Source organism: Ornithodoros turicata, chromosome 3 (genome assembly GCF_037126465.1).
Source record: "Ornithodoros turicata isolate Travis chromosome 3, ASM3712646v1, whole genome shotgun sequence".
NCBI lineage: Eukaryota > Metazoa > Arthropoda > Arachnida > Ixodida > Argasidae > Ornithodoros > Ornithodoros turicata.
Window position 1 is genome coordinate 87,563,028 of NC_088203.1, and position 25,880 is coordinate 87,588,907.

General features: G+C 46.5%; 1 protein-coding gene across 2 annotated transcripts in view; it reads left to right on the forward strand.

Moving 5' to 3' along the window:
- Nucleotides 1-25,880, forward strand: part of LOC135388771 (uncharacterized) — a 250,406-nt gene that overhangs the window by 1,001 nt on the left and 223,525 nt on the right. For both annotated transcript variants that reach the window (XM_064618552.1, XM_064618553.1), the window contains exon 2: nt 22,901-23,004. In XM_064618552.1, coding sequence (XP_064474622.1) covers nt 22,901-23,004 — 104 coding nt within the window. The remainder of the gene's footprint in view (nt 1-22,900; nt 23,005-25,880) is intronic.

The window sequence follows — 25,880 nt, forward strand, 5'->3', positions numbered from 1 at the left end:
GAGATTCAAGATGTTGCACAAAAAAATTAAGAAAAGGGGAGAGAGAGAGAGAGAAAAAAAAAGCCGACTGGAAAATAGTCATCGTCACATTTGCCTGGAGACTCTGCAGGAATAAATATCTAACTCCCGAATTCTTATTCGTTTCGAAATATCTGTGTATCGATATAATACGTGTGCATCGAAATATCGATAAAAACGCATTGAGGAACTTTTGAAATGAAAATCGCTGTTACATATAGTTATGCAACGCACATGTAACAACGCACAACGAAACGGGCGCTATAAAGACATGGAACAAGGTTAGACTTGGGCGGGTTGGCATGACATTTTAAAATGCAGTGGCTGTGTGTCGTCGCTTTGTGTTCGTCTTTTCTCTTTTTTTTACCTTCGCACTGGGGTTTTATCGATTTTAAAATAAAGATATACTATTAATAACTCAGAAACAAATCAACATCCCCTTCGAGGCAGTACCTTTGGGATGCAAAAGTGCTGGCAATTTTGAGCTACTTTGCGGATAAACGGATTCTGCAAGCGAGCTGGTATAAATGTGACGTAGTTTCGGAACAAACATCGTTGAGTTTGGGAACAAGAGGTGCAACTTGCAGGTAACATGCATCGTGTCTCCTCCTCATACTCGAGGATATATTCCCCCGAGTTCATTATACGGTCTCGCTTGGATCTTGCTTTTTTGTTGAATGAACAACGCAGGACAAGACTCAACTGCGTTGTACGCTTGTTCATTCGTCCCCTTGAAACTCAGGAGCATGCTGCCTGCGCTGTGAAGCAACTTCACGTGCACAAAAAAAAGGAAGAAACGGTGTCATTACGACGCCCAGTCACGTCACACAAGAAGTCAGACGAAGCAAAAAGTTCAACCGTGCTGTGTGTGTGTTTACCGAAGACTTCTCCACCCTCTCTGTGGAGGAAACGTCGCCTATTTCCTGCATTTCCGGCCCGATGATGAGTGGACCCATCTGGAGCACCCTGACGACCTTGCAGAGAGAACGACTTCTTTTGGAGATGTTATCGGCGAAACTCTATCCACATGCTATCCACGGCCCCGATGTTCCCTGCATAGAGAATGGCAGCGTCGCCGACGATACGTCATGCCCGCTCTGGAAGCGATTTATTTTCGTCTCCTTTTCGGCCGCTTCGGATGAACGTGATGAATGCGAGAGGAAGATGAACATTATATACGCGACACCGCGGAAGGGGAGCCGGTGCAACCGCTCCCCGAAATGTCCACACAACATTTGGACAGATCTGTCGTCGACGGCCGAAAGTGAACACTGATGTCAGCGGGAGGAACGAGGTCATTACCGTGCATTCACACGAGTGACATTCTCCAAAACACTCCAGCGGAAGATACGCAAACTCGTAGCTTTTTGCTGTCACGTGAGCACTGAACGTTATACCTTTTCGTCCTCTCCTAACAGTGAGGAATATTCTGCGGCACAGTCACAACATGGGTTCCGTAGCAGACGACACTACCGATGCTGTCGTCTGCTACGGAACCCATCGTGTCGTCTATTATGTGCGCCTCTACGGATACTACGGCGCCTTATGAGATGCGGCGGTTACTACCGGAATACTCCGTGAGCACGTCGCTGGTGTGAACACACGGTTAATAATACCCATTTCAGATTAGATCGGTGTTCCCTTGGTTCATTGCATCATGCCATTGTCATTGTACTACACTCCATCTTCGGGAAGGTATTCGGGAAAAAGAATTATTTTACGTGTCGTAATCTGCGAGATGCAAGCCCCTGAACAAATTTTTGCGCCTAGCCCTGACATCAGAAGAGGGAGAACGTCGGCCATTTCCATTGGCTCCCGAAACCGCTTGGTCTCGCACGCGACCCCTGATGGAGACGTCCCCGATGAGTTTCGGTATTTGCGCTGTTGATTTTCGACGCGTACATTATCCTCATTTGCCGTAAAACTTGAAATGCAGCTTTACGTGCGCATATAGTCACACGCTGTGGTTCTTTTGTCACTGGTCCCAATCATTTATGATGGTTAAATAAGTTATTTTTTTATTATTATTATTATTATTATTTCGTCAACGCAACTTCCTTTTACTGGGACGAAGAGTCGCAACTTGCGTCTGCAGATTCGAACTCGAGATCGAACAGCGTCGCCACCATGCGGCTGCTCCGTGAACTGCCTTTAGTGGGGATGCGCGGCTTGAGCCGGTGCTTTTGCTGTGGCACGAAAACGTGCTTGGAAGGCTCAATTTCTGGGCATGTGTGCTTTTAAAATCGCTTCAGAACGAGTGAAAATGACTTGGTGGAAAACTTTTTGGAACTTTTCTAGTTCTCTGCACCAGCGTGCTTAGCAGGGAAGAAAACTACAGAACATGCATATGTTCCAGTATGCGAATTCCACTCGGCCTTTGCTATATGCTGACGTTGCTGTCAGACCTATTGTTGCTTGCGGAGCATCTACCGGTGCTTCAGGTTCTGTGATTTGACCCTTAAGTTCTGAGTCAAGTGTGACAACTGATGGCAGCGTGTCCGGATTCCCATACTTGTCCTCCAGCACCTTGACCGCTGTGGCGTACGTGGCATCGGTGAGCTGAAGACCCTTTATGAACGTTGCGGCCTCCCCGACGAGCACGGTTACCAAGTACGACATCTTCTCTGCGATGGTCAAGCACCTATTGCTGTGGACTAGTGCCTCGAACCGGCTCCAAAATTCTTGCCATGATTCGTGGCGGCCATCAAACCTGAGTAGTGAAGCGTAACCCTGTAGCCCCGAAATCCGATTGGCCGCTGTCGACCCACAAGTCGCCGTTGTGGACCTCGCTCCCGCATGCTGGGCGAGTGTCTTCTTCAAAAGGCAATTGACTTGAAAGATGCGGTCTTGCCATTCCAACGCTGCATGTAACTCCGTTTCTGCTTCTTGAACTGTGAACAGAGGGCTTAGCCTGCTCTCAATGTCCGCAAGGCTCGTGGAGAACGTCCTAATCCTTTGTAACAGCACCTCACAGTGACTGACGTGGTCCGAACTGTTGTGTGATTCTGCAATGACTTGTTCGGCCTCGCTGAGTATCGCCGTCAACCTCCGACGGGTGCAGGTTCTCTTCAAGAGAAGCAACTCCTGTTCATTGATATCTCTGGCCTGAAGTGGTCCTCCTGATCCTTCTCCTGGGCGAAGAACCTCCCGCGAGCCCAGGCCGGGTTTCGGCACCATTTGTTGAGGAAGCGCCAGAGATGGGAACAGAACAGGGTTTAATGAACCGATGATTAGAACTACTGTACAATGAGACAAGGCGTGCGCGAGCACCCCCTTCTTCCTTTTCCTTAACATTATATTTGTCACTGCGGTTCTGTGTGTCAAACAAAATGTACCAAGAGCTAAGGTCAATGTTGTAACAGTTTTTTTTTTTAAATTATAAGTATAAAACTATGTCACAGTTATTTATAGAATGGTTTCTGTGCTAGCTGTTCTAAGTTACTTCACAATGCTCAGGATATGCTGCACGCGCTAGACACAAGTTGTATCGAATGTATTATATATATGGAATATATGAATGCATGAATATATATATATATTTATGACACGGGTGTTTTTAAATGTGTGAATTTCAAGCTTTCATCTCATTTCGTCTAACCGTATGACAAACTAGACTTTTATCTTTCACATACGTAATCATTGGAACGCACGCATTCAAGGTAAAATGCTATAACCACCCCTGAACGTAATATGTAAAACACGGGTGTTTTTTTGGGTATGAACCACGTGTTCAACAGCGTGTTTCAGAATATACACCTGCTGCTGGAACCAAAAACTGAGTTTATATGTAGTTATTACCTGACCGGTAGCACCCCAAGGTCAAGTCCACCACAAAGGTGTGGTCATCTCGTAACATATTTTGGCACCATTTAGTGAATGCCCGCCCAGGAGACGAATCAAACCTTGAACCTCTCCTGTACTCGCTCGACGCAAAATTGCAAAAATTGTAGCGAGGAGCTTCAATGCTGACTGGGCTATTCTGCCCTTATGTTACATTCTTGCACATTTGTACATTTAGATTCATTGTTATTGTCGATGAGTGCATTGTACATTTAGATCATGCAGTGGAGACAGGAATTTTGAGTGAGTCTTCTTTTTTTTTTTTTTTTTTGAAATCCTTGTTGTCTCGACGTAAGATAAAAAGGTACAGGGAAAGACAGCAATACACAAGCGACGAATAAATATTCGAGCGAGAGCAGCAAAAGACTAAAACAAAATCACGCTTGGAACAAAGGAGGCAGTGTTTCCCTTAAAGAGCACACAGGATATTTTCTTTTCACAACTTCGCAACTTCAGCGTTTCGCAGTGCAGCAATATTTGTTAACTTTCACACGTTATAAGCGTTCTAAGTATCGCATTTCAACACATCCGCAATATGTGAGGCACTGACAGCAGTATGTCATCCAGAAACACTGCGATATCTGCGTAGAAAAGCCAGTGCCTGCTGCGTCCGATCATGCCGCATCCCCACTAGGGCATCCGTCGCAGCGCCACCTACAGTTCGATCTCGAAGCGATATTCGCGAATAAGGTAACGTTTCCTCGAGAATGTGGAAAATAGAGTAGGTATGTGCGAATATTCGAATTTATCGAATACCAAACAGCAAACTTCTGTGTACTCGATTCGATTTCCCAATCGAATGCGCAATGTATTCGAATTTTGAATCGATGTTTGTTCCAAACCGAATATTTTCGAATAGTCCCAAAGCTGCCACACGTAAAGCCGAAAATGGCAAAAGAGTCGAGGGCATAAAAGAATGTGAACGCTATACTTCATGATATATTCTGACCCGTATGAATATGTGTGACTATGTATTTGAGCGCTTCGAATTGGTTTCGGTTTTAAAATAGTTATTCGCTCGTGTTTAAAAGGCACAAGAGGGTACACAATGTTACAGGACAGGACAGATAACTGGCAATGAAAGCAATGAAACTTCGATAATGAAAGTGGTCTATACCAGCTATACCAGCTCGCTTTGCATCCTGCTTTTCTGTTCAACATTTTCTCAGCTTTGTGTCCTGGCGGATGAAATTTTTATAATCTTCTCAATCTTTCTAATGTAAATTTAGACAGACGGGTAGCAGATTTCATTCCCCGTCTCTGCGCGCCCATAAGTGTACGAAACTTCGCAGACAGCCGGCTGCCTTCTTACCAAAGTCATTTGATGCGTTTTCAGGAATGTTCTACGTGTACCCTATATAATTTCTTCCCGTTGGCGTCGTTGGTTCAAGCGGAGCTTGCATGTCGCTCTTTCCGAATTTACGAAGCATGTTCTGTGCATTGGCAAGATTGACTCCCTATGGGTGATGTAAGTTGCAGATACTGCCTTCAGATCGGAACTATCGAACGTATACCGTAAGAGAATGTCATTGTCATGCATGCAACGAGGTACTCGAGAAGTACCTTGGGCACAGCAGAAATGGCACCTATAGGGTGATGTCACCCGCCCAGCGTCGTGCATCCCACCGCTTACAGTAATGCCGCTACGTCAGTAGTTTATCCAGAATCGCAAACATGGGGGGAGGGGGAGCAACACATTTTTTAGGGGGGGGGGGAAGGTCATCATTACAGCTACGTCGCAAAGGAAAAAAATTGGGGTGTCTTAAAAAAAAATGGGGGGAGGGGGAGTGTTGAGGAGTCTGGATAAATCACTGCGCTACCGTATTCGCTGCTTTTTAGTAGCGGAATAGCGATTGCGCTCCACTTTAAACTAAACACGCACGGACAGAACAGTTCGGAAGTATGTTTACTTCCAACCAACACGCTCTTACTCTCGTAAGTTAGATCTCACTTAGTATAGGTAATGAAAAATGATGCAATTTCCTTCTAGTATCTCAGAACCTACCCAATTTCCTTGCGTGCATCCGTGTTCTTTTCGATGTTTCATGAAACTCATAATCTTGATCATACTCATCTTGATCAAACTCATAATCATGAAACTCACTGAGCCTCGGTGGCTCAGTCGGTAGCGTGTTCGCCTTCTGGTCCCGAGATCGCGGGTTCGAACCCGGCCGAGGTAGCCAGCAACTTGGTGGCAGGGTACAAGTTGCTTAGACACGCCGTCTTCCGCGAGGGACGTTAAATACGGGGTGCCGTGTGATGACATCGACCGTCGCTCGTGATCTGAGTTGTCTCGCGACGTAAACACCCAATTATACAGGGTGTTTCAAAAAACGTGTCATTCGGACTTTATAAAAAAACGGGGCGACGGAAAAATACGGGGTAAACGGCATTTGTATGGTAAGTGAATTTGCCACCTTGTAAAATATTTTCATTTGATTTTAATTAAAAGAAATTGAATTTCTTTAATTGAACTCCAAAATTTCCCAAGTCAACCTAACGTTTTTTTTACAGAATTAGAGAGTCCGTAGCGAACTTAGTCAGATCCACCAAGAAATCCGCTCGATATTGCAAATGGAACTGCCCAAAAAAAGTCCCGAAATTGAGGCTTCAAAGTTTCGGGTATTCAACGGCGCACGAAATCAGACGCAAAGATTTGTGGAGAGGAGGACTTGCTCCTGCCCACATGAAAGATAGAAGGTCGAAAAAAAAGCAGGGCGGGAAAAAAGAGGCGGAATCATTTTTGTTTGCCGCTTATCAACGTATGGTGGAATGTCACCCGCCTTGTTATCGGCGCGTCTTGTGCTGGACGCCGGTCCGGCGATAAACTGTTCTAGCTCCATGGGGGCAGGAACATGTCCTGCCCTTGGCGCATCTTTGCGACTGATTTGGTGCACCGTTGAATACCCGAAACTCCGAAGCCTCAACTTCGGGACTTTTTTTGGGCAGTTCCATTTTCAATATCGAGCGGATTTCTTGGTGGATCTGACTAAGTTCGCTACGGACTCTCTAATTCTGTAAAAAAAACGTTAGGTTGACTTGGGAAATTTTGGAGTTCAATTAAAGAAATTCAATTTCTTTTAATTAAAATCAAATGAAAATATTTTTACAAGGTGGCAAATTCAGTTACCACACAAATGCCGTTTACCCCGTATTTTTCCGTCGCCCCGTTTTTTTATAAAGTCCGAATGACACGTTTTTTGAAACACCCTGTATATGAAACTATGCGATAGTGAATACCGTGATGACAGCGGGCAGTCGGGCAGTTTCTTAATTGCTGTCTGAGGTTTTCCCTGGGTTTTCCGGAGACCTCCCAGACGAATGTCGGTACAGTTCCCCCTGAAGTTAGCCCAGGACGCGTACTAACCCCCCTGTACCCCACTCCTTCCTGCTGTCCTCTCTCCACCTGTTCACATCTGTACGCCGCTCATAGCCACAATTGCTTCGTGGCGCTAACAAAAAAAAAAGTAACGTGTCAAAAAATGTGTCATGCGGAATAGGAACAACATAGATATTGGAAATACAACGAAATGTCTCCATGGTCATTTCACGGGAAAAACGTTTTTCCTTTAGTATAAAAAGGGTTAAAACTTGAGCGGGTTGGTAACTCATAAATCATTCATAATTAAAGTCGATAAGACCGCCAGTGCGGGGATAAAGACAAAGGACGTTTACACAAACAAGGAGACTGTGGCGTCGTTTTCTTTGTGTACGTCCTTTGTGTTTATCCCCCCCCCCCCATGTACTGAGGGTTTTATCGATTTTAATTCTCTTTTAGTACGGTGTGAAACAGAGTGCAGCATTTCTGTCGAGGCTAAATAATTTAAGCTGGCATTTGTCGTCGGATGTGATATTGTTTCGCATGACACGTGTATGCTGGAAGCGAGCTTTGCTTTCGTTGACGACTGCTTTTGTTCTATGACATGGGGCTCTATAGAAGTGTCGTGTTTGTCCGCGTCGGCGTGCTCGGCATTTGTTACATTTCACCTGAGAGAACTGGTACTCACAGTTGGTAAACCGCTCGTTAAAAAGAAAAAAAAAAGAATAGAAAAGGCATAGGCTTGATCTCTAAGTCAATATAAGTTTCGGTTCTGGCCATACCCCAGTGAATACCCCCTATTTTTTGGGAGCGTCAAAGCGAATGGGTACTCTATTCTAAACCTGCCTCACGTCATCCTACCTGGATGGACGTCGGCCAATTACACGAAAGCGGTGTCCCGGCGAAGCGGACGACACTCGCTTCATTGGATGGAAACCATCCGTGTAGGCTGACGGATCGCGAGGGCGAGGAGATATTGGAGATATATGCCTTCCCTTCTACACTCTTAAAACAATACTTCACCACATAGCACGCTGACGGCGAACCATTGTACATAGTGATACTGCTATCTATCAACCTTGGTTTGTGGGAAACGCAGGGGGTACGCCTTTTTGTGACAATTAACATTTATGCATAAGTGTCACAAAAAGGCGTACGCGCGCCTCCCGTTTTCAACAAATCAGGGGAGAAAACGATGTCACTCGGGCTGACGGTTGGCTAGGAGCGTGCTATGTGGTGAAGCTCGTTTTTAACACATCCTGCGAGGCTGCCGAGCGCACCATTCTGCGCGCGAAGCCCATCTGCCTCGCTCCACCTCGGGCACGCTAGCGGACATCCTCTACCCCGGTGGTTCTTCAGCCGAATGTTCCGCTAAAGCAAGAAACCTTATTCTCTTTCTGCAGGGGGCAGGTCTTGCTCAACGACCCATCTAATACTTTGCTCTCCCTGACGAACTCGTGCACCCTCTACGCATCTCCACCCTTCATCCTCTATCCTCCATCCGTCCGTGGATTTTTTTTTTTTGCTATAGTCGTGACGACGCCCACTTCTGTGTGGCCAACAATGGCGAGCCGATCCTGCCATTACCCCCCCCCCCCCCTCGTTTTTAAGAGTGTAGGTGGTGTTGGCACAGCACTGCCTCCATCCCATAGAGCTTCTTTCAGTGAAAGGTACAGAAGCGTAGCTGGCTTCCCTCGGGAAACGGGGCCGGCGCGAAGACCTCTGATAATATTGCATAGCGGGCTTCTTATCCATGAAGAGTTTTAGTGGAGAGTTGCCGCCATTGCGCATGCACCTGTGGTGCGTACGCTAAAGCTTCTGAGAGAACACTTCGCAGGATTCCGGCCAGTATAATCTATATACGGACTTCGTCGTTTCATTTCATTCGTTGAGATCAAACAACAAAGTATACCGAAAGCACAAAATGACGTCATACTGCAGAAATAAATTGTCTTTCGGCTGTGTTCAAGTCGAGAGCGTTCACGGAAATTGCTGGCGGGCGGGAGCCAGTCGTGTTTTTGTTCCGTCGGACGTTGAACGCGAAGCCTCTCATCGTACGATAGAGCTCAATAGTTGCCACTGCCAACCTTTTGCTGTCCTTTATCTTAATCTTCGTTCAGCTGTCGTCTGACCTCACTTCGGGTGCAGTCATGATTCGTAAGCTGTAAGTAGAGGGTTTTTAGGAATACGTTGAAGTTGTTTCACAATAACGTTTCCGAAGACATGAAAAGCCAGTCGCCTGATTCCTTTGGAGTGACTGACATTACGTTGCTGGTATCTGATTGTCTGATACGGAGCTATCTGATACGGATACGGAGGATATCTGAGCGATACGGAGTAGGAATCGGAGGGCGCTTGCGATTTCGTAAAACTCCCTATAGCCAGCGACAACATAAGTCATACACTTGACCCCGCCCCCACACAAGAATCGCTCCGCGCGCGCGAATGTAGTGCGGCGCAGCCAAGTGGGAACTGGGGGAAGAGAGAGAGCCGGCACTACACAGACATGTACAAGATACCCAAAATGTATTTAAGATAAGATCATAAATACTGACGTTAGAATGTAATTAAGATAGAGTATAAATACATGAAAATTAAAGTAATTAAGATAGAGTACGAAATACTTCAAAAAGTATTTGAAATACAATTAAGATACTATTTATCCTTGAACTCAAAAAGCCACCAGTCACTGGTCAGTGCGGCGAGTCGCCGCTGTGTGACATGAATAACCTGAAACCCGCGTACTATGCAAGCCGTCCCTGTATGATAGGAGTCATCTAAACACAAGTCCCAAAAAGATGACAAAGAGATATCATATAATTCCACTAAGTATATGTGACCCAGAACAAATCAAACTTCTAGCAGGTCCCTGCTCGGCGAGGTCAGAATTCGGCGTTACCACATTAGAGATACATAGCACATACACACATACATACCACACATAATAGAACCTTCATCCGCAAAGGATTAGTATATACGGGGCAAGATCTCTAAATGGAGACTTCCAAGAAGGGCCAATGTCCGGGTCAAGTCCGAGGGACTCAGGAAATTTCTACTGAACAAGCAAGATAATGGAAAGACGAGACACAGAAAGTTTGAGAGGGAGATCCAAAATATGTAATTAGAGTATTGAGTAGAAAATACCATAAAATGTATTTTAAATAGAGTACAAATACACAAAACAAAAAGTATTGAGTAGAGTACCAAAATACCGCAAATTGTATTTAAAATACAGTATTTTAAATACAATACTCCAAATACGTACAAGTCTGGCACTACATCACGAAGCGGGGGCGTCGTGCAAAGGCTGGTAGCCAATCGCAGGAGCCTTCCACGGATGAGTGGGCGGTCCCAATTGTAGGAGTTTTATACTTATAATAATAAAAGAAAGACCGTTACAACATTGACCGTAGCTCTTGGTACATTTTGTTTGACACACAGAACCGCAGTGACAAATATAATATAGCAAAGGCCGAGTGGAATCCGCATACTGGAACATATGCACGTTCTGTAGTTTTCTTCCCTGCTAAGCACGCTGGTGCAGAGAACTAGAAAAAGTTCAAGGAAGTTTTCCACCAAGTCATTTTCACTCATTTTGAAGCGATTTTAAAAGCACAAATGTCCAGAAATTGAGCCTTCCAAGCACGTTTTCGAGCGCGATGACCACAGCGAAAGCACCGGCTCAAGCCGCGCATCTAGGGTTGCCACCTTTCGTAGTGAAAAATACCGGCTGAGGGAGAGGAGGTGGAATAGAGGGAAAGGAGGAATGGCTCGCGGGAAAGGGAAGTGGGTGAGGGGTGGAAGAGAACACACAGAAAACGAGAGAGAGAGCTCAAGATAATACGAGGAAACATAGGTTCCTGTGTGTAATAATAATAATAATGAATAACCAAGGAAAGAACTGGTGACTGCGGAGTTGAATCTATGCTCCAGATTTATTCAAGCTGTAGTGGAATGTTGAAGAGAAAGCTCCGCAAAAGCCCATATGAAAGGTCTTGAGCGACAAATACCGGCAAAAGGCTGCCGGTATCACCTTCCTACCGGCAACCGGCAGAGCGAGGAAATAACCGGCCGTGCCGGTATAATACCGGCCTGGTGGCAACCCTACGCGCATCCCCACTAAAGGCAGTTCACGGAGCAGCCGCATGGTGGCGACGCTGTTCGATCTCGAGGCGAATAGTGAGGCCAACACCACCCACCATCTGATCTGACAGTATAGTGTCTCACGCGCAATCTAGACGTGCGCTGCTCCGCGCGCATGCTGCTAATAACTCGCGCCTAACGAGACCTTGACAAACCTCGAAAAATACATCGGGAAATTTCCTGTACGTAGGCTATATACTACTTGTTAGATTGCCCTGGTTGCCGACAGCCAGCTCATATCCGTAACTGCTCACATGCCGGAATATACGACTTCCCCTTGTTCCGAGGTGTGGCACTTTTGTCGAAGGAGCCCATTAACAAAGTGTTCAAGAACCATCAACGGTTTCATACTTACACCCGTCATGATTAACTTTGGTGTTGTTGGCGGAGGTCAAGAGTTCAGTCAGGCGCATGTTTCTCGTGCCGGAAAAGACAAAAAAAATGGGAACTATATTTGGGACAGCGACGTCGACATTATTATAAATACGGCGCACTTCATCTCCTTTCTTGGCTGTTTTTAAACGCAATTTATGTTGTGGCAGAGTAGCAGAAGCAAACACCAATGATAAGTCATAACGGGAAGTCGCTATTTGAACATAACATCAGTTTTGTCTTTCTTTATTCTCTATCTCTTGCTTTCTAGCCGCTCGTAGTTAAAAGGACGCCACTTGAAGGACCTCAAGTGTGGGCCTCTTGTGATTACCCTTCGTTCTTATCAAGGTTCACGCACTGCTTCTTATAGTGCCCATGCACCTCAACGTGCTGTGTAGCTGTTGCATTGTGCCTGTCAATTCACAGTTGCTCCTGTCATGGGTCATTTATAATGCATTGTACGCTTGCTAGCAAACAACGGTAGAATATGTAGCAAGCACACCTGACTGTTATGCATATATGTGTTTCCCTGTTTCTTTTTGTTGTTCAAGTTGCATTTTGCGAAGAGCGATCCCCCGGGAAAGCCCCCAAAAGGCGGTATTGTTTTTTTTTTTTTTCGATTCCTTTAGTGCAGGTTTCTTACAAAAGTTACTGATCAACACGCGCAGTAGTTTTGGCAATATAGCGGGACGTAATCAGTAAGGGATTCGGGTAACGTGTAGGTTCGCGCACTTATCAATATTGCGATGTGTAGCCAATTCATCGATCACTTTGAATGCTTTGATCACTTTATAGCTGTGGCCATTCTGCCCCCTACGGATAGCTTGTCAATTACGGACTGTATTAAACCAAAAGAGTGCCATTCAATATAAAGAGAGAGAGAGAAAGAAACAGAGCGACACGGCCTGAAGTTTCGGTGCGATATGTATTTCATTCGTTCTCCATGAGATACGTATACAGCTCATTTATATGCTTATATAACATTTAAAAAACTGTATGCTGTGCAGATGCCGTTCTTGCAGGTGGGTTGTACTGGAAGGCGGACACCCTGTGGGAGAGGGCATGTAGCTACTGGACGACTATAATTGCCTGCAATTCATTAAGTAGATGTTTTCGGGAGAATGCGAGACAACAGAATTGGAGGTGATCATTATATTTGAATCCACCCTGTTTTCTTAAAAATGATGAAACGCGCACGTACCTTGCGATACAATCGCCAATTTTTGATATGCAAATGAACCGAAACCAGAAATAAGCACTAGTCGAGCACGGAATCGACTTGACCTTCGGCTTATCTAGGCCGGAAGACGGTGGTGCTCGTGGTGGTACTTTTGAGTTCAATTTATTTTATTTATTGACACCCAAAAATCCCTGTAGAGGGCGGCGACTAACGCTTTGAGGGAATGCGCGTCCTGGGCCAACGTTCTAAGGGAACTGTGCCGACGTATGTGTGACAGCGTCTGGAGGAAAAACCAAGCAAAATAGCCAGACGGCACAGCATAGCCGGCATGGATTCGAACCCGTGTAGAAGGTGGTCTATCTGGCTATCATATCATCGCATACTCCAGTCAGCTTCCATGGCTGCAAAGCACGTACGTCGCCCACGTTCCGCGCTCGAGAAGATGGTGGTTTCGGTTTTGGCTCATTTGCGTAGCAAAATTTAGCGATTTAGACCCCAAGGTACGTGCCCGCTTCAGGATGGCGGAATAAAAGCGCTAAAAACACAAGGACGACGGACACAGTTAGCGCTGTCCGTCGTCCTATATAGTGTTTTTAGCGCTTTTATTCCGCCATGCCTTACCAACAGGCCCAGTCTGAAGTTTTAAGTGCGGTTCAGGATATTTAAAAGGAGGGTGGATTTAAATAGTGGGGCTGACTGGAACTGCATGTGCTACCTCGCCCGAAAACATCTAATTAAAAAAGAACGAATTTTAGTGAATTAGTCGTCCAGTAACTATGCATACGTTTTCTGATAGTGTATCCGCCTTGCCGCAGAGCCCACCTGCAAAAACCACATACAGGGTGTCCCAGAAAACGTGTCATTGAATTACAATAAGAAAACTGCACCACCTAGAGTCATGCGGTCAACGGCATTTGTTCTTACTGGGTTTTTGCCACCTCCTCATGTGAATGTCGTGTAACGTAAGTTTAATTATGTAAATTTTTGCGAACTTAAGCCGGAAATTTGCCTAGTAAAGGTCACTTTTTTACCCCACCAATGTGAAGAGCGTCTCTAATTTAGTCAAATTAATGATAATTGACAGGGATATTCAGGGGCTATCCCATCGGAAAAAATTGCCGAACATCATGCTCTACGGAGCTCACACAGAATAGCGCACGATGAATTTTTCAGCGCAATCTTTGTCAGTCCGACGAAAGGAGGTTGGAAACCCAGCCCTCCCGACACCGCAGAAAGAGATAAAACAGACACGGCTTATCACGTCCGACTTTCGCTGGGATAATGCTTTCCCTCCCCCAATTTTAGGAACTGATGCTTTTTCTACTATCACTCTGGGGGCTGGCTTCGGAACCTCCTTTCGTCGCACTGAGAGCGATTGCGCTCAAAAAGTCATCGAGCGCTATGGTCCGGTGCTCCGAAAAGCATGATATTCGGCTATTTTTTCCGAAGGGATAGCTCGTGAATATCACTGTCAATTATCATGAGTTTGAGTGAATTCGGCACGCTCTTCATATTGGTGGGGTAAAAAAGTGACCTTCCCTTGGCAAATTTCTGAGTTCAGTTCGCAAATATTTGCATAATTAAAATTGGGGTACATGACATTAACTCTACAAGGTGGCAAAAACCTAATAAGAACAAATGCCGTTGACCGCATGATTCTAGGTGGTGTAGTTTTTTTATTATAATTCAATGACACGTTTTCTGGGACACCCTGTATGTGTGTATGGCTTTCGTAGCTTTTTAAATAAAAATTGTGTAACAGATTGTGTATTGTGTAACAGATTTGAACAGCCCGTGCATTGCGTAATATGTATTTATTTCACGCGAAGCAAATACGAGTCGAATAGTTCCATAACTGAACCGAATACGCGGATATGATTACACACACACGTGATATGTGCAATGCGGATCTTCGTATGAAGCAGCAATCATTTTACAGCGACAGCTGTATGGGGAACTTTTGTCAAGGTCACGACAGGCGCGCTATCAGTTGGCGCAGCAGCAAATAGGAGAGCAGATAAAAAAAAAAGAAAAAAAGAAGGGCGGCAGTCGTGCGGGGTGCGAGCGCAATCAGAAATTGTATACAGGGTGTTTCACGAAAAATGAGCCAAAGTTAAAAAAAAAAAAAACATGGTTCATTGCACACCAAAAAGACGGACTACAAAGTGTTACGAGTGATGTGAGGATATTCAAACTGTTTTTGTTTTGTAATTATTTAATCAAGCAATTAAGTGAAATTAATTAGTCAGTTTTTTTAATTATAAGGATTGGAGTCGAAATGTCCGTGAGAAAGTTGTAGCGGTCGATACGACTACACGGAAACCGTTGATTGCATCTTTGTACCTCTAACGGATCCTTTTTTTTTTTTCTCGGCTCCTAACTTTCGGGTGTGCAAAAAACCGATGCGGGACATGTCGCAGACGCGCGAGGAGCGCCGATCACAGCGCCCTCTACCGTCCTGTTATCGAACGAAGAAACGGTTCTCATTGACGTTTTGGCTTGACTTGGCTTGACTGCTCGCGCGTCTGCGAGAGGTCCCGAATCGGTATTTTACAAGCCCGAAAGTTATTCTTTGGAGCCGGAAAAAAAGAGGTTCCGTTAGAGGTAAAAAGTTATAATCAACGGGTTTCGTGTTGTTGTATTGCCCGCTACAACTTCCTCGTTCACATTTTGGTTCTAATACTTATAATTAAAAAAGAAAAAGAAAAACTGACTAGGTCGCGCTGAAGACTGGGAGGTGATTGTTTCGAATCCTACCACCGGCTGTGCTGTCTGAGGCTTTTCTCTGGATTTTTCCAGACGTATGTTGGCACAGGTCCCACTGAAGTCGGCCCAGGACGCATACTAATCCCCCTGTCCCCCAATCCTTCCTGCTGTACTCTCTCCATCTGTCCACATCTGTACGGCGCTCGTAGCCACAGTTGCTTCCCGGCGCTAACATAGAACTTTTAAAAAACGGACTAATTAATTTCACTTAATTAATTAATTACAAAAAGTTTGGGTATCTTCACATCACTGACAGTGAGGGAACACAGAGCGGTTGGGGTGAAACGAAGCCGAGAAAATCCGAAAGTTAAGGAATGCGAAGCCGGCGCCAAGGGACGAAGGCTTGAGAGCGAACAAATACGCGAGCACTGAGCCGTGGCCACTTCTGTCTTTTCTGTGTTCTTTTCGGCTTTTTCAGTGGAACAGCAAGTCGACTTCACATTTTACTGACCTTTCCTCTTTGTCCTCGAATAAAGATATATCACGCGTCCCCACTATCAGGAACGAAGCTAGAACAAAACAAAAAAGCTGCAAACGCCTTCTTATAAGCCGAATGAAGTCGGCCCAGTACGCAAACTAACCCCCCTGTCCCCCACTCCTTCCTTCTGTCCTCTCTCCATCTGTCCACGTCTGTACGCCGCTCATAGCCACAGTTGCTTCGCGGCGCTAACACGGAATCAAAAAAAAAAAAAAAATAATAAGCCGAATTCGGCTACAAGCACGGGATCAGTATTGCTCCAAGTTTGAAGGACGTGATGCGCTCACCGTATTGGCGCCGAGAAGTTTGGGAGTCGCCCCCTGGTGTTCACTGAACGAACCTTGTCGTGGGGATGTCCCCGGGCAGTATTCTCACATTGCATTGCGTATAAAGGCATTGCACGTGTTAGGGGCTGTCCAGCATTGATATTTCCTGGTGATTCATGAAGAAAACGACATATGTGTTCCAAGTAAATCGCATTTTTATTCCAATATGACAGTTTTTACTGTAAGTAACAGAAACGAAACCGAAACCGGGATCCCCACCAAGAGACGGCGCAGTGGCGCCCCTAGTGAGGGTCTCGCCGCCAATACGTCGCAGACGAACTATTTCGAAGCGACACATCAGCAAATATTATGGGGTCGGCGATAATGCCAACCGAATGGGCTTTCGTTGCCTAGATGATATGGGCATGGGCCAGCAGGTCAGGATTAGAAGTGCCGCAAGGCCGCAGATAGGCAGTTCATCTAACATGATAAACAGCACTAAGACTATACTGAGAGACACGGATGGAAGGAGTGACAGGACCGAGATTGGAAAATTCCTTCCGTCCATGTCTTATTGCAGTGCTAGTTTGTCATGTTAGGCTTACACCGGCGCGCTCGGTTTGCTACAGTTAGGCAGTTCGTATTGGCGGCGTAGTCCAACAGTCTGTTGCTCGTAAACCCAGCGCTACAAGTTATACGTGTGACAGCAGTACAAAAAAATATAAAGCTGAACGGCTGTGAAGTAGGTACCCTATGGGAAAACAGAGCCGTATATAGAGAGAGTTTGGCCATCTTTTGATCTTTTGCCGCTTCATGGGCGGAACCTGTTTTGACGTCAGCGAAATCAGCTTATCAGCCAGCAGGTAGGGTGCAGCCATTTTGGTGCAGTTCATCGGCTGGTTGTCTCGCTCAATGTAATCTACTAGTATCGTTCTCTTGTGACCTATAGGCGCCTGTGAAATGGGGACTTTGTTACCAAACTGAAAGGTTTCAAGGACGAAGGGTTCTCCAAGGACGCTATACGCACATGTCTTCCCCCTTGCACTGTGAACATCGCTTTGCAACAACATGGCGTCGCCCTTGCCCTTTTTGCCATTGGTGATTGGACGACATTAGAGCGCGGCGAAGGAGGTCGTTCAGCCGTGACGTCGCATGACGTGGTCCCAGTTAGGCTCCCCCTAATGGCCAAACTCTCTCTATAAACGGCTCTCGGTATAAGTATCTCTCTATAAACGACTCTTTTGGAAAAGGGCTCGGGACGACGTCTGGGGGAAATAGGCTCCGGTTCGTCTAGCAACATTGATCTACGCTGATGGCTACGTTGTCGGCACGTACCCACTTTTTCTTTGTTTTAGACCCAGTGTTATGCGCATGCAACGTAGCTCGATGAGCATTGGCTCAATGCGGACCGAAAGTGTCCGTGTGGCAGGGGTATAAGAGACTCGGAGAGTGCGGTTCGGGAAGGTTGGTAGTGGGGGCAATGAAGAAAAATGGGCTCCAGATCCTCAAGAGCACCACAGTGTCAGCAGGTGGGAGAGTCAACCTGTCTCGAGCGGTAACGCCACTGAGCTGTAAAGGCCACATCGAGTCGCATTCGGTGGATTAATGCAACATCTTGACGAGAAGTGTTTCGTGGCATGCGGAAAGCGAGCGTTGGATCAACTCTGCTCAACATAGATGGGGGGAGAATGTCGGTTGTCCATTGGCGGGAAGCCAGGGGTGTCACGAGGCGTCACAGAATGGAACGGCGGTCTCCTCTCAGCAGAAGAATACTGGTCCGTTTCCGATACGAGAGTGCTGCTTCTGCGGCGCTGTCGGCCTGCTCGTTCTCCACGACACCACAATGGGCCATTAACACATCTGTGACTAGGGGTGCGGATGTGCCTCGTATGCCGGAATTTTCAATAGCTTAAAGTGCAGATTTGGAGTCTGTGACAACTGCCCATTCCCGTGGGGTAAAATCAGCGATGTGTTGTAGAAAGAAAAGGATGGCATAGAGTTCCGCAGCTGTTGAGGAGGTTGGATGTGAAAGGCGTCGTCCTCACACTACGCCTTCGGATGGTATGACGAATGCTGAGGCGGACTTGTTGTTTCGGGATGCGCCATCTGTATATGCTGCTGTAAACGTAGAAAACTTCTAGTCTACCAGAGCATGAAAAGGGGCTCGGAGGACTTGAGGGGGGACCTGATCTCTTCTTTCCAGAAGGTTTGGAAGGCTTACGAAAGTCAGCGGTACCGGCAGAGACCAGGGGGTTTCGGCGGCATAATTTCCTTAGCTATGAAGCCAGTGAGAGTCTGGCGTGTCCTCAGCGCTACTCGATAGATGTCGCTTTCAGGGTGGTATCGAATTTTCCTGAGGAGCGGGTGACTGGGAATGTGAGCACGCAAACGTAGGAAGTGGCGAGCCGTTTCACGTTCACGTAGAACCTCAACCGGGAGTTCACCAGCTTCAGCCAGTACTTCCGTGTTTCAGTCATTCTTGGAACTTCGAGGCAGCGACGAAGGCTTCGAGCAAACAGGGACCGAAGGGTATTTAATGATGTTGTTGATATCCTGTGCAGAATAGGAAGGCTGTAAAGCACAGTCGCCCTCGCCAACGCCGCGTGAACTGCGAGCAGGGAACGCCAATCACAGCCCCATCCTGAGCCAGAAAGGTGTTGAATTGCGGGGAGCCATCGTTGCACTTTAATTTCAAGGTGTTTAATGTGGCGAGCCCAGCGCAAGTCCTAGTCGATTACCACGCCAAGGAAGCGGTGGAAGCGTACCGGCTCAAGCTTCTTGGCACCAAACCAAAGAGGGAAATTGGTCATAGTTTTGTGCGTGAAAGGGAGCTCCACGCACTTTTCGGGTGAAAGGTCCATCCCAAGGTGCGTGAGGTACGTATGTACCTTATTTAAAGCGAGCTACAGGCGGCGCTGTATGGCTGGGCGTGATTTTCCTACTGTCCAAAGGGCGACGTCATCTGCATACACGGAAAACGACACTTTGCGAGGAATTACTGATTGCAGGCCGGCCATCACCACATTAGTGTCGGACTGAGAATACTTCCTTGGGGGACTCCTTGAGGAACAGGGTGCTGAGGGCTTTGGCCTTGGGACGTACGGACACCGACAGTTCGGTCCGTAAGGATTTGTTGAAGTACCTGCCGTCGGCGCTTGGGAAAATTACGATACGTAGCGAGATCAGCGATCAACCCAAGTCCTTCTGTGGTTGCGTTTTTCGTTTGCTTCAGCCAGGGGAAATTCTATGTCATGAACTTTTCGGAACAATGGTCACGGTAGTAAAATTCCCTAGATTTCGAAGGAATTATTTTTTCCCCGAGGCAGACATCAAATCCCATAGATCTAGGGAAATTTTCCTAGAGTTGGCAAGTGCAACGAGTAGGTGCTTGCACTCTTCTCCATTGACATCTCTATGGCACTGGCTGCAGGAGGGAGGCGTTGAAAGGACGACGGAGTCTCTCTGTCGGTGCATCGATGCGTAAGGCGGTAGCGTTGCTGTTGATTCGTTGAACGGCTAAGCTATTACGTGGATAATTTAAAATCATGGAAACGCCTCACTGAACACAGACGTCCACTCAACTCGCACCTTTTTAACACCCCCAGCGAACCACAAACCATCACGTATTGAACACGGTGTTTCAAATGGCACGCAACGAAGCAAGACGTCGCTCTCTCTGCTGGAGAGTCTGTCTCGCACGTTTATTACGCTGCATCCTTCCTTGGCTCTCTTTACCTTCTGTTCGATCTTCCGTTCTTCAGTGAGAGTTCATTTTCGTGGTCGCAGCATGACCAGAGGTGGGCATCCTTACGAGGGATGATGAGAGTGAGGACGTCCTCGCCCTCACGTCACAGACGTTGAAGTGAAGTGAGGAAAATTTCCACAAAAAGATTGAGGTGAGGAGAAATCTTTTGTGGCAAGGATAGATACGCCTATTATAAGCGGAACCTGCAAAAGGAGAAATGAGCTAGGCATGGGCTATTCAGAATTATGATTACAGGGTCCTCCCTTGCTTACCCTCGCGTTCCACCGCGAGGCCGTTTGCCCACCCCTGCCCATGACCGCAGCATACATAACCGGTGTTGTACTCTAACAGCCACTATTGAACCCACAGCCACGCTGTCTAATACTTCACGGCGAGTCTCGCCGGCACTGAGCCCACCAGTTAGTTCACAGGCTGCGCCACGTGCCGAACCACCGTGCCCTGCTGCGCCGCGCATATGCCGCTCCAGTGCGTTACCCGTGGCGCTATCTAGTGCCACGCAGCGCTACTAGGGAGTTTTCGCTGACATAGCACAGAAGCAACTGGGGGTACCACAATAGTGCTATCGCATTAAAAACTGGCACCCTGTCGCGAACGAAGCGAGCCCTTCTGTAATTGGAAATTGCAAAACAGACATTGGACGACCTTCTGTTTACGAACATGTGACGTCAGGAGAAGACCTGTTCGAGGTTATATTTTGTTGTGGTGGGCAGGAAGCGGGAAAAACGCGTCGTCTGATAGGCTGATAAAGCTGATAGTAGCCCCAGCATGCTTTGCGTGGCGGCGTCACGTAATCAATGATGTATAGGGGCTCAGGTCGTTTGAAATACATGTTTACAATGATCAACAGAGAAGGTGACATATGCTTTCTTTGCACGACGTTTCTAGAGAGTGCGATAAATAATAGAGAGCTTTAGTACATTGTACGCTGTCGCCATTGCGTACGTAAGGGATAGCGTCGATGGTTCTGCGCACGCCCATAACAGAAAGAGATAGTGCGCAGAACGCTTTTTGTGACGTACGTGCTTCTGCGCACGCGCTACACATAAAGAGAGGTCCCCGCATTGCGGAGAACCCCTACGCTCTCCCTTACATACGCAAAGGGGATAGCGTACGATGCACTAAAACCCTCTAAACTCTCAGGAAGCCTCGATAGTCTTCTCACGAAAAACAATGCCATTACTATATACTTTTGCCACGCACGTTGCCATGGCTGGCGGCATGTTTCTAAGAAGGATATTTCTATGAGGTAGGGGAAGAACACGCCTATACAGAATCTAATGGTGCGGTCGTGGTGATGTTCTTGCCCAGCTGGTTGCTTGCCTAACACGATGGCAAGCTGCGCAGATGGATCGTGCATCCTGGGCCAACTTCGTAGGGCATTCCGCCGGCGACATTTGGCTTAGACCGCAATACAGTGCCGCACGAATTCAATCAGGCGTAAGATACAAGTTCGATACGACTGACTCGCTTCCTACATGGACATCAAAAATTGTGCAGACGCATAAGGTGGTCACGGATACCTTGCAGTTCGAGCAGTTCTTCCTTAGCTCACCGACTAATTGCAGAATGTGCAAATTCTTGGTCGCGTGATCCAGGAGGCGCGTGCCTTGAAAGTCGAGGTTGATAAGACTTGCTTATTTCTGCTAGTCTTGCCCGGTTGTGTCTCTGCCCCTATACCAGCTCCTCATGCTCAAGGAAATAGTACCACCGATACACCAGCTCGCTTGCCTTTTAATGCTTTGCTCATCGAATCAAATGTGTTTTCAACGTTCTCTTGTGATTTAAACTTCACTCCCAGGACATGCATGTTTTCCAGAAAGTCTTTTGCGGAACTTTGGGATTTCTGGCACCAGCTCGATTTTTAGCGTTCTTACCGAGAAAGACATGCATTGTTCAATAATGTTCAATTGTTGCTTGTTAGCCCTGAGCGCAGCCTTTCACTAACTTACGTACACATTCGGCGAAACATTCAATTACACATACGTTATGTTTACGGTTCCGAGTTTTCGGAGTTTTCATTTTGGAAAATTCGGAGGGTGTTTATCGGAGTTTTCAACTTTTCGGAAATTCGGAGTTTCTCGGAGGATTAAAAAGTCTGAAAAATGAACGGCGCCGATTTCGGAGTATTGCGGAGCAGTCATCGCAGAGACAATGCAAGGAAAGATGTGCAAAAGTGACTGGGACCACACGATGTAACGCACGGATGTTTTAATACTCAGCGCTATTGAAGTACAAACAAGTGTATTTGCACAAATTGTAAATGGTGCCCAGACTCAAAATGAGTAGCAGCTGTGACGAACACAGAACCAAACTAGCCCAGTACCCAGGGTCAAGTACGGTCACTAGGGTCGAGGATACATAGAACAGATGGGACAAGTATGTGTAGTATCCTCCTTTTGTGCCATTCATGCGTCCAGCGACCCTGAAGGAGGCTACCACTTCTGGCCTTTTCCTTTTGTTTAGTTGTGAACCAGTTTGAAGTCGAAAACTAGCTGTGGAAGAAGGGGGACGAAGTAAACGGGAAAAACCTTAAGGCCGCCCCGTGGGCGTTGGAAAAATCGGAGTTTATCGGATAAATCCGATATTTTGCAAAAAAAAAAAAAACATCGGAGGGAGTTTATCGGAATCTACCAGATAAATCCGAAAAGTTGGAAGCCTACTTATATTCCTTTCTCACGTTTTATCCAATTGGTGCTTGTGGATGGCGGAAGATCTGTACCCTTTAAAAGTAAACGGAAGTTTTTCATTGCAGCGCGGCCGGTGCGATGCAACAGCGAGAGCAACCTCTTGGAAGCTGTGGCCGCCGAAGAAAGGGCAGCCAACAGCAAAGTGAACCGCTCGCAGGATGACACACAAGTAAGACCCATTTTTCCAGTTTGGTATACCTCATTGTGATTCTGCTGCCTATCGTGTACCAGGTGGTACAGTCTTGTATGGAAGCATGGCGCACGTGCGTCTGGAAATCGAATCTCTCCTGCAGTGGAAAGCCTTGCTTGCACGGGCGCAGTAACTGGATTGTACGCTGTAGTGATTACGCTGCGATCGTGGCCCCCTCTCGCACACGGACGCCGTGGGTCCCAATAACCAGGACCAACAACACGGACATCCGTCCCCGTTTCTCGAACCGGAACACGCACTTGAGTCATGGGCGCAGTGGAGTAGGTCCACTTTATTTCTTTTTCTCTCAGGCAAAAGCTGTCTGAACATGATATTTCCTTTGATGGGGCGCTGAAGTACCCCTCGCGGAATAAAAGATGCCGTTACCTTAACTTCAAAGTAACTTGTGATACACGCTCGACACAGAAAATGCGAAGGAGGCCTGAACGCAACAGAAACACCCCTGATGCTAAACTGCGGTTTTTTGACCGCTCTATTTGTAACGATGAGAGCAAGGCTTGACTGTTTGGAGCGCGCGGGACAAACATTCGCTTCGCCTAAATTTAGTGTCTTAGTCCGCGAGCCTGTACCACTACCCGCGAGGACCTCTCCGCAACATTAATGCCTTCGAGCGAAATCTCCTTCGAAAAGAAGCGGTCCCCTATTTTCAGTACGAGTTCCGCGATACTTTAGCGAAGCAGAACGACTTCTCGATCGTAAGAATAGCAGCGTAGACGTTTCAGTATATTTGTGTGAGGAGGACCAGTAAGCACAGGCGTGCTGGGTTGTCACGGAAACGTACACCAGAATGGGGTAACATTCTCCATCTGCATGACACCACGGTTGCTCTATTTCAGGTTCCTACAGGGTAATTGCAGAAATGCTCACACGTTTATGTATTGCTTGGTAAATTAAGATGCCGTACTGAGCTTGGAAACGATCGATGGGTTTCACGTTCATCACCGAGGGGTGATCTACAACGCGGCTATATTCTTAAAAGCACGTAACTGTTATGTACCTTAACACGGAGGACGAGGGCTGTGTCATCATACACAACCATGAACCAACCTGCTTTGCTTGACCTCACCTACATTGGCGAGAATAGCGTACGCACACTTTTAGCCTTTGACGCAATGGTCTCCGATACCGTAACCACCATCGTCGCCCATACCAGCCCCATACGAAACCCATACCAAAGATCATTTTATCGCACTTTTTTACTATGCACTAACTCGACTGAACCAGAGGGACTTGTGTGGCGGGACTCGCTCTTTTAAAGGGAGACTTCGCAAGGATTCGAAAAAATTAGGTGAGCATCATACCGAACCACCCCTTCGATACCGAATATAACATTCGCATTCATTTTGCACGAGTAACTAATTCGTAAATGATGACAATAGCAAACCGAAACTGGAATGCGAAGAGCAGAAAACAGAGCTCCATACTACAGCGATTCGTCCGGAGGAGGATTCCGTGACGTCACCCAGCATTGTCGTCTGCTTCCAGGCCTACATTCTTTCTTTCTTGCCGGATGATGACATCCGACAAATTACGGATATACCACAACCTTTGTGGTGATTTTGTTGCGGAGTCCCACTTTAAGCATCACGTACCGCTTCGTATTCGCGAAAAACATTTTCACTGTGTCGAGCGGGGCTTCAACCTGGGCACGTTGGTTTCAAATCAGATGTCCTTTCCCGCGTTTTGTTTCCCAGTATATAATAAATTTATCGTATGATACATGTTCACAGCCATATTTGTGCCTCGGTCCTCGTTTTACTTATTAGTACACGTTTACAACTTTTCGCCCATAAATGCGGGAGAGAACAAGAGTTACTGCTTGTTCTTGTACTTCTACTCTTATTGTACTTTTTATGTAAATAATGAACTTTCGTACCCTTATGCATCCTTGTCACTGATAATAAAAGGTTGATCTTCCTGAAAAGAAAATCTGCATAATCTGCATCTGTATAAACATTTACCCGAGAAACGCCATCATGACGTTCGTAGACAGACTGAAACCGAAACAAAATGAGAATGGGAGGGCTGGGTTCCACGAATGGACATTTGTTCGCTGCCTCCTATTGGAAGAAAAGAAGGTCCGAAGGTCGCGTCCGTTTCGGGGACCATCGTAATCCCCTCAAGACTGTGACTTTCGTGCGCGACCTTGTTCGCCTCTAACTTCCAGCGTAGTTCAACTTTACCAAACTGGTGGCGCTGCCGAACACGATGACGTCATTTGTTTACAAACAGGGAGAGGCCTATTTGTAATGTATGTTCTTGTATTTGAGCAAGTCAAAATTACCGGAAATTTTGCAGCTCCGCATGACAGCTCTATGCATTTGCCAGTTCTTGTCAACATCACGCACCCCATTTTCCCGAAAAACGTAAACGTCTTTTTTTTTTTCTCTTGTTTTCTAGACCTCAATTTCCTAAACTCTTTACCTCGGTTGTAGCCAACGTTGGTTGCAGGCCGTGGTGCGGTGTGTCAATGGCAGCGGCAAGAGTTGTGTTGCTTGCGGCGAGATGGCGCCACCGATCTGGTTGGTGCATGAGGGTGAACGTATTGACAAATCTTGGGGGAACCGATTCTCGGGTTCTTCAGCCGTCCGCGCGGCATGACCAACGCGGCTTTCCAAACATAGAGGGCCTTTCCCAAACACGTTTCCATTTAATGGCCTGTCCCATTAAAACCCGAATTAATTTTTTGTGATCTTTTGAAAAAATTACTTATTTTCGCCCTAAACAAACTCGAATGTTTCAGTTGTGTCAGTAATATATTTGTTTCAAACTTGGATTGCGAACAAGAGAGAACTTTCATCTTTCATTGGATTGCGAGTTACAGCCTGTAACTG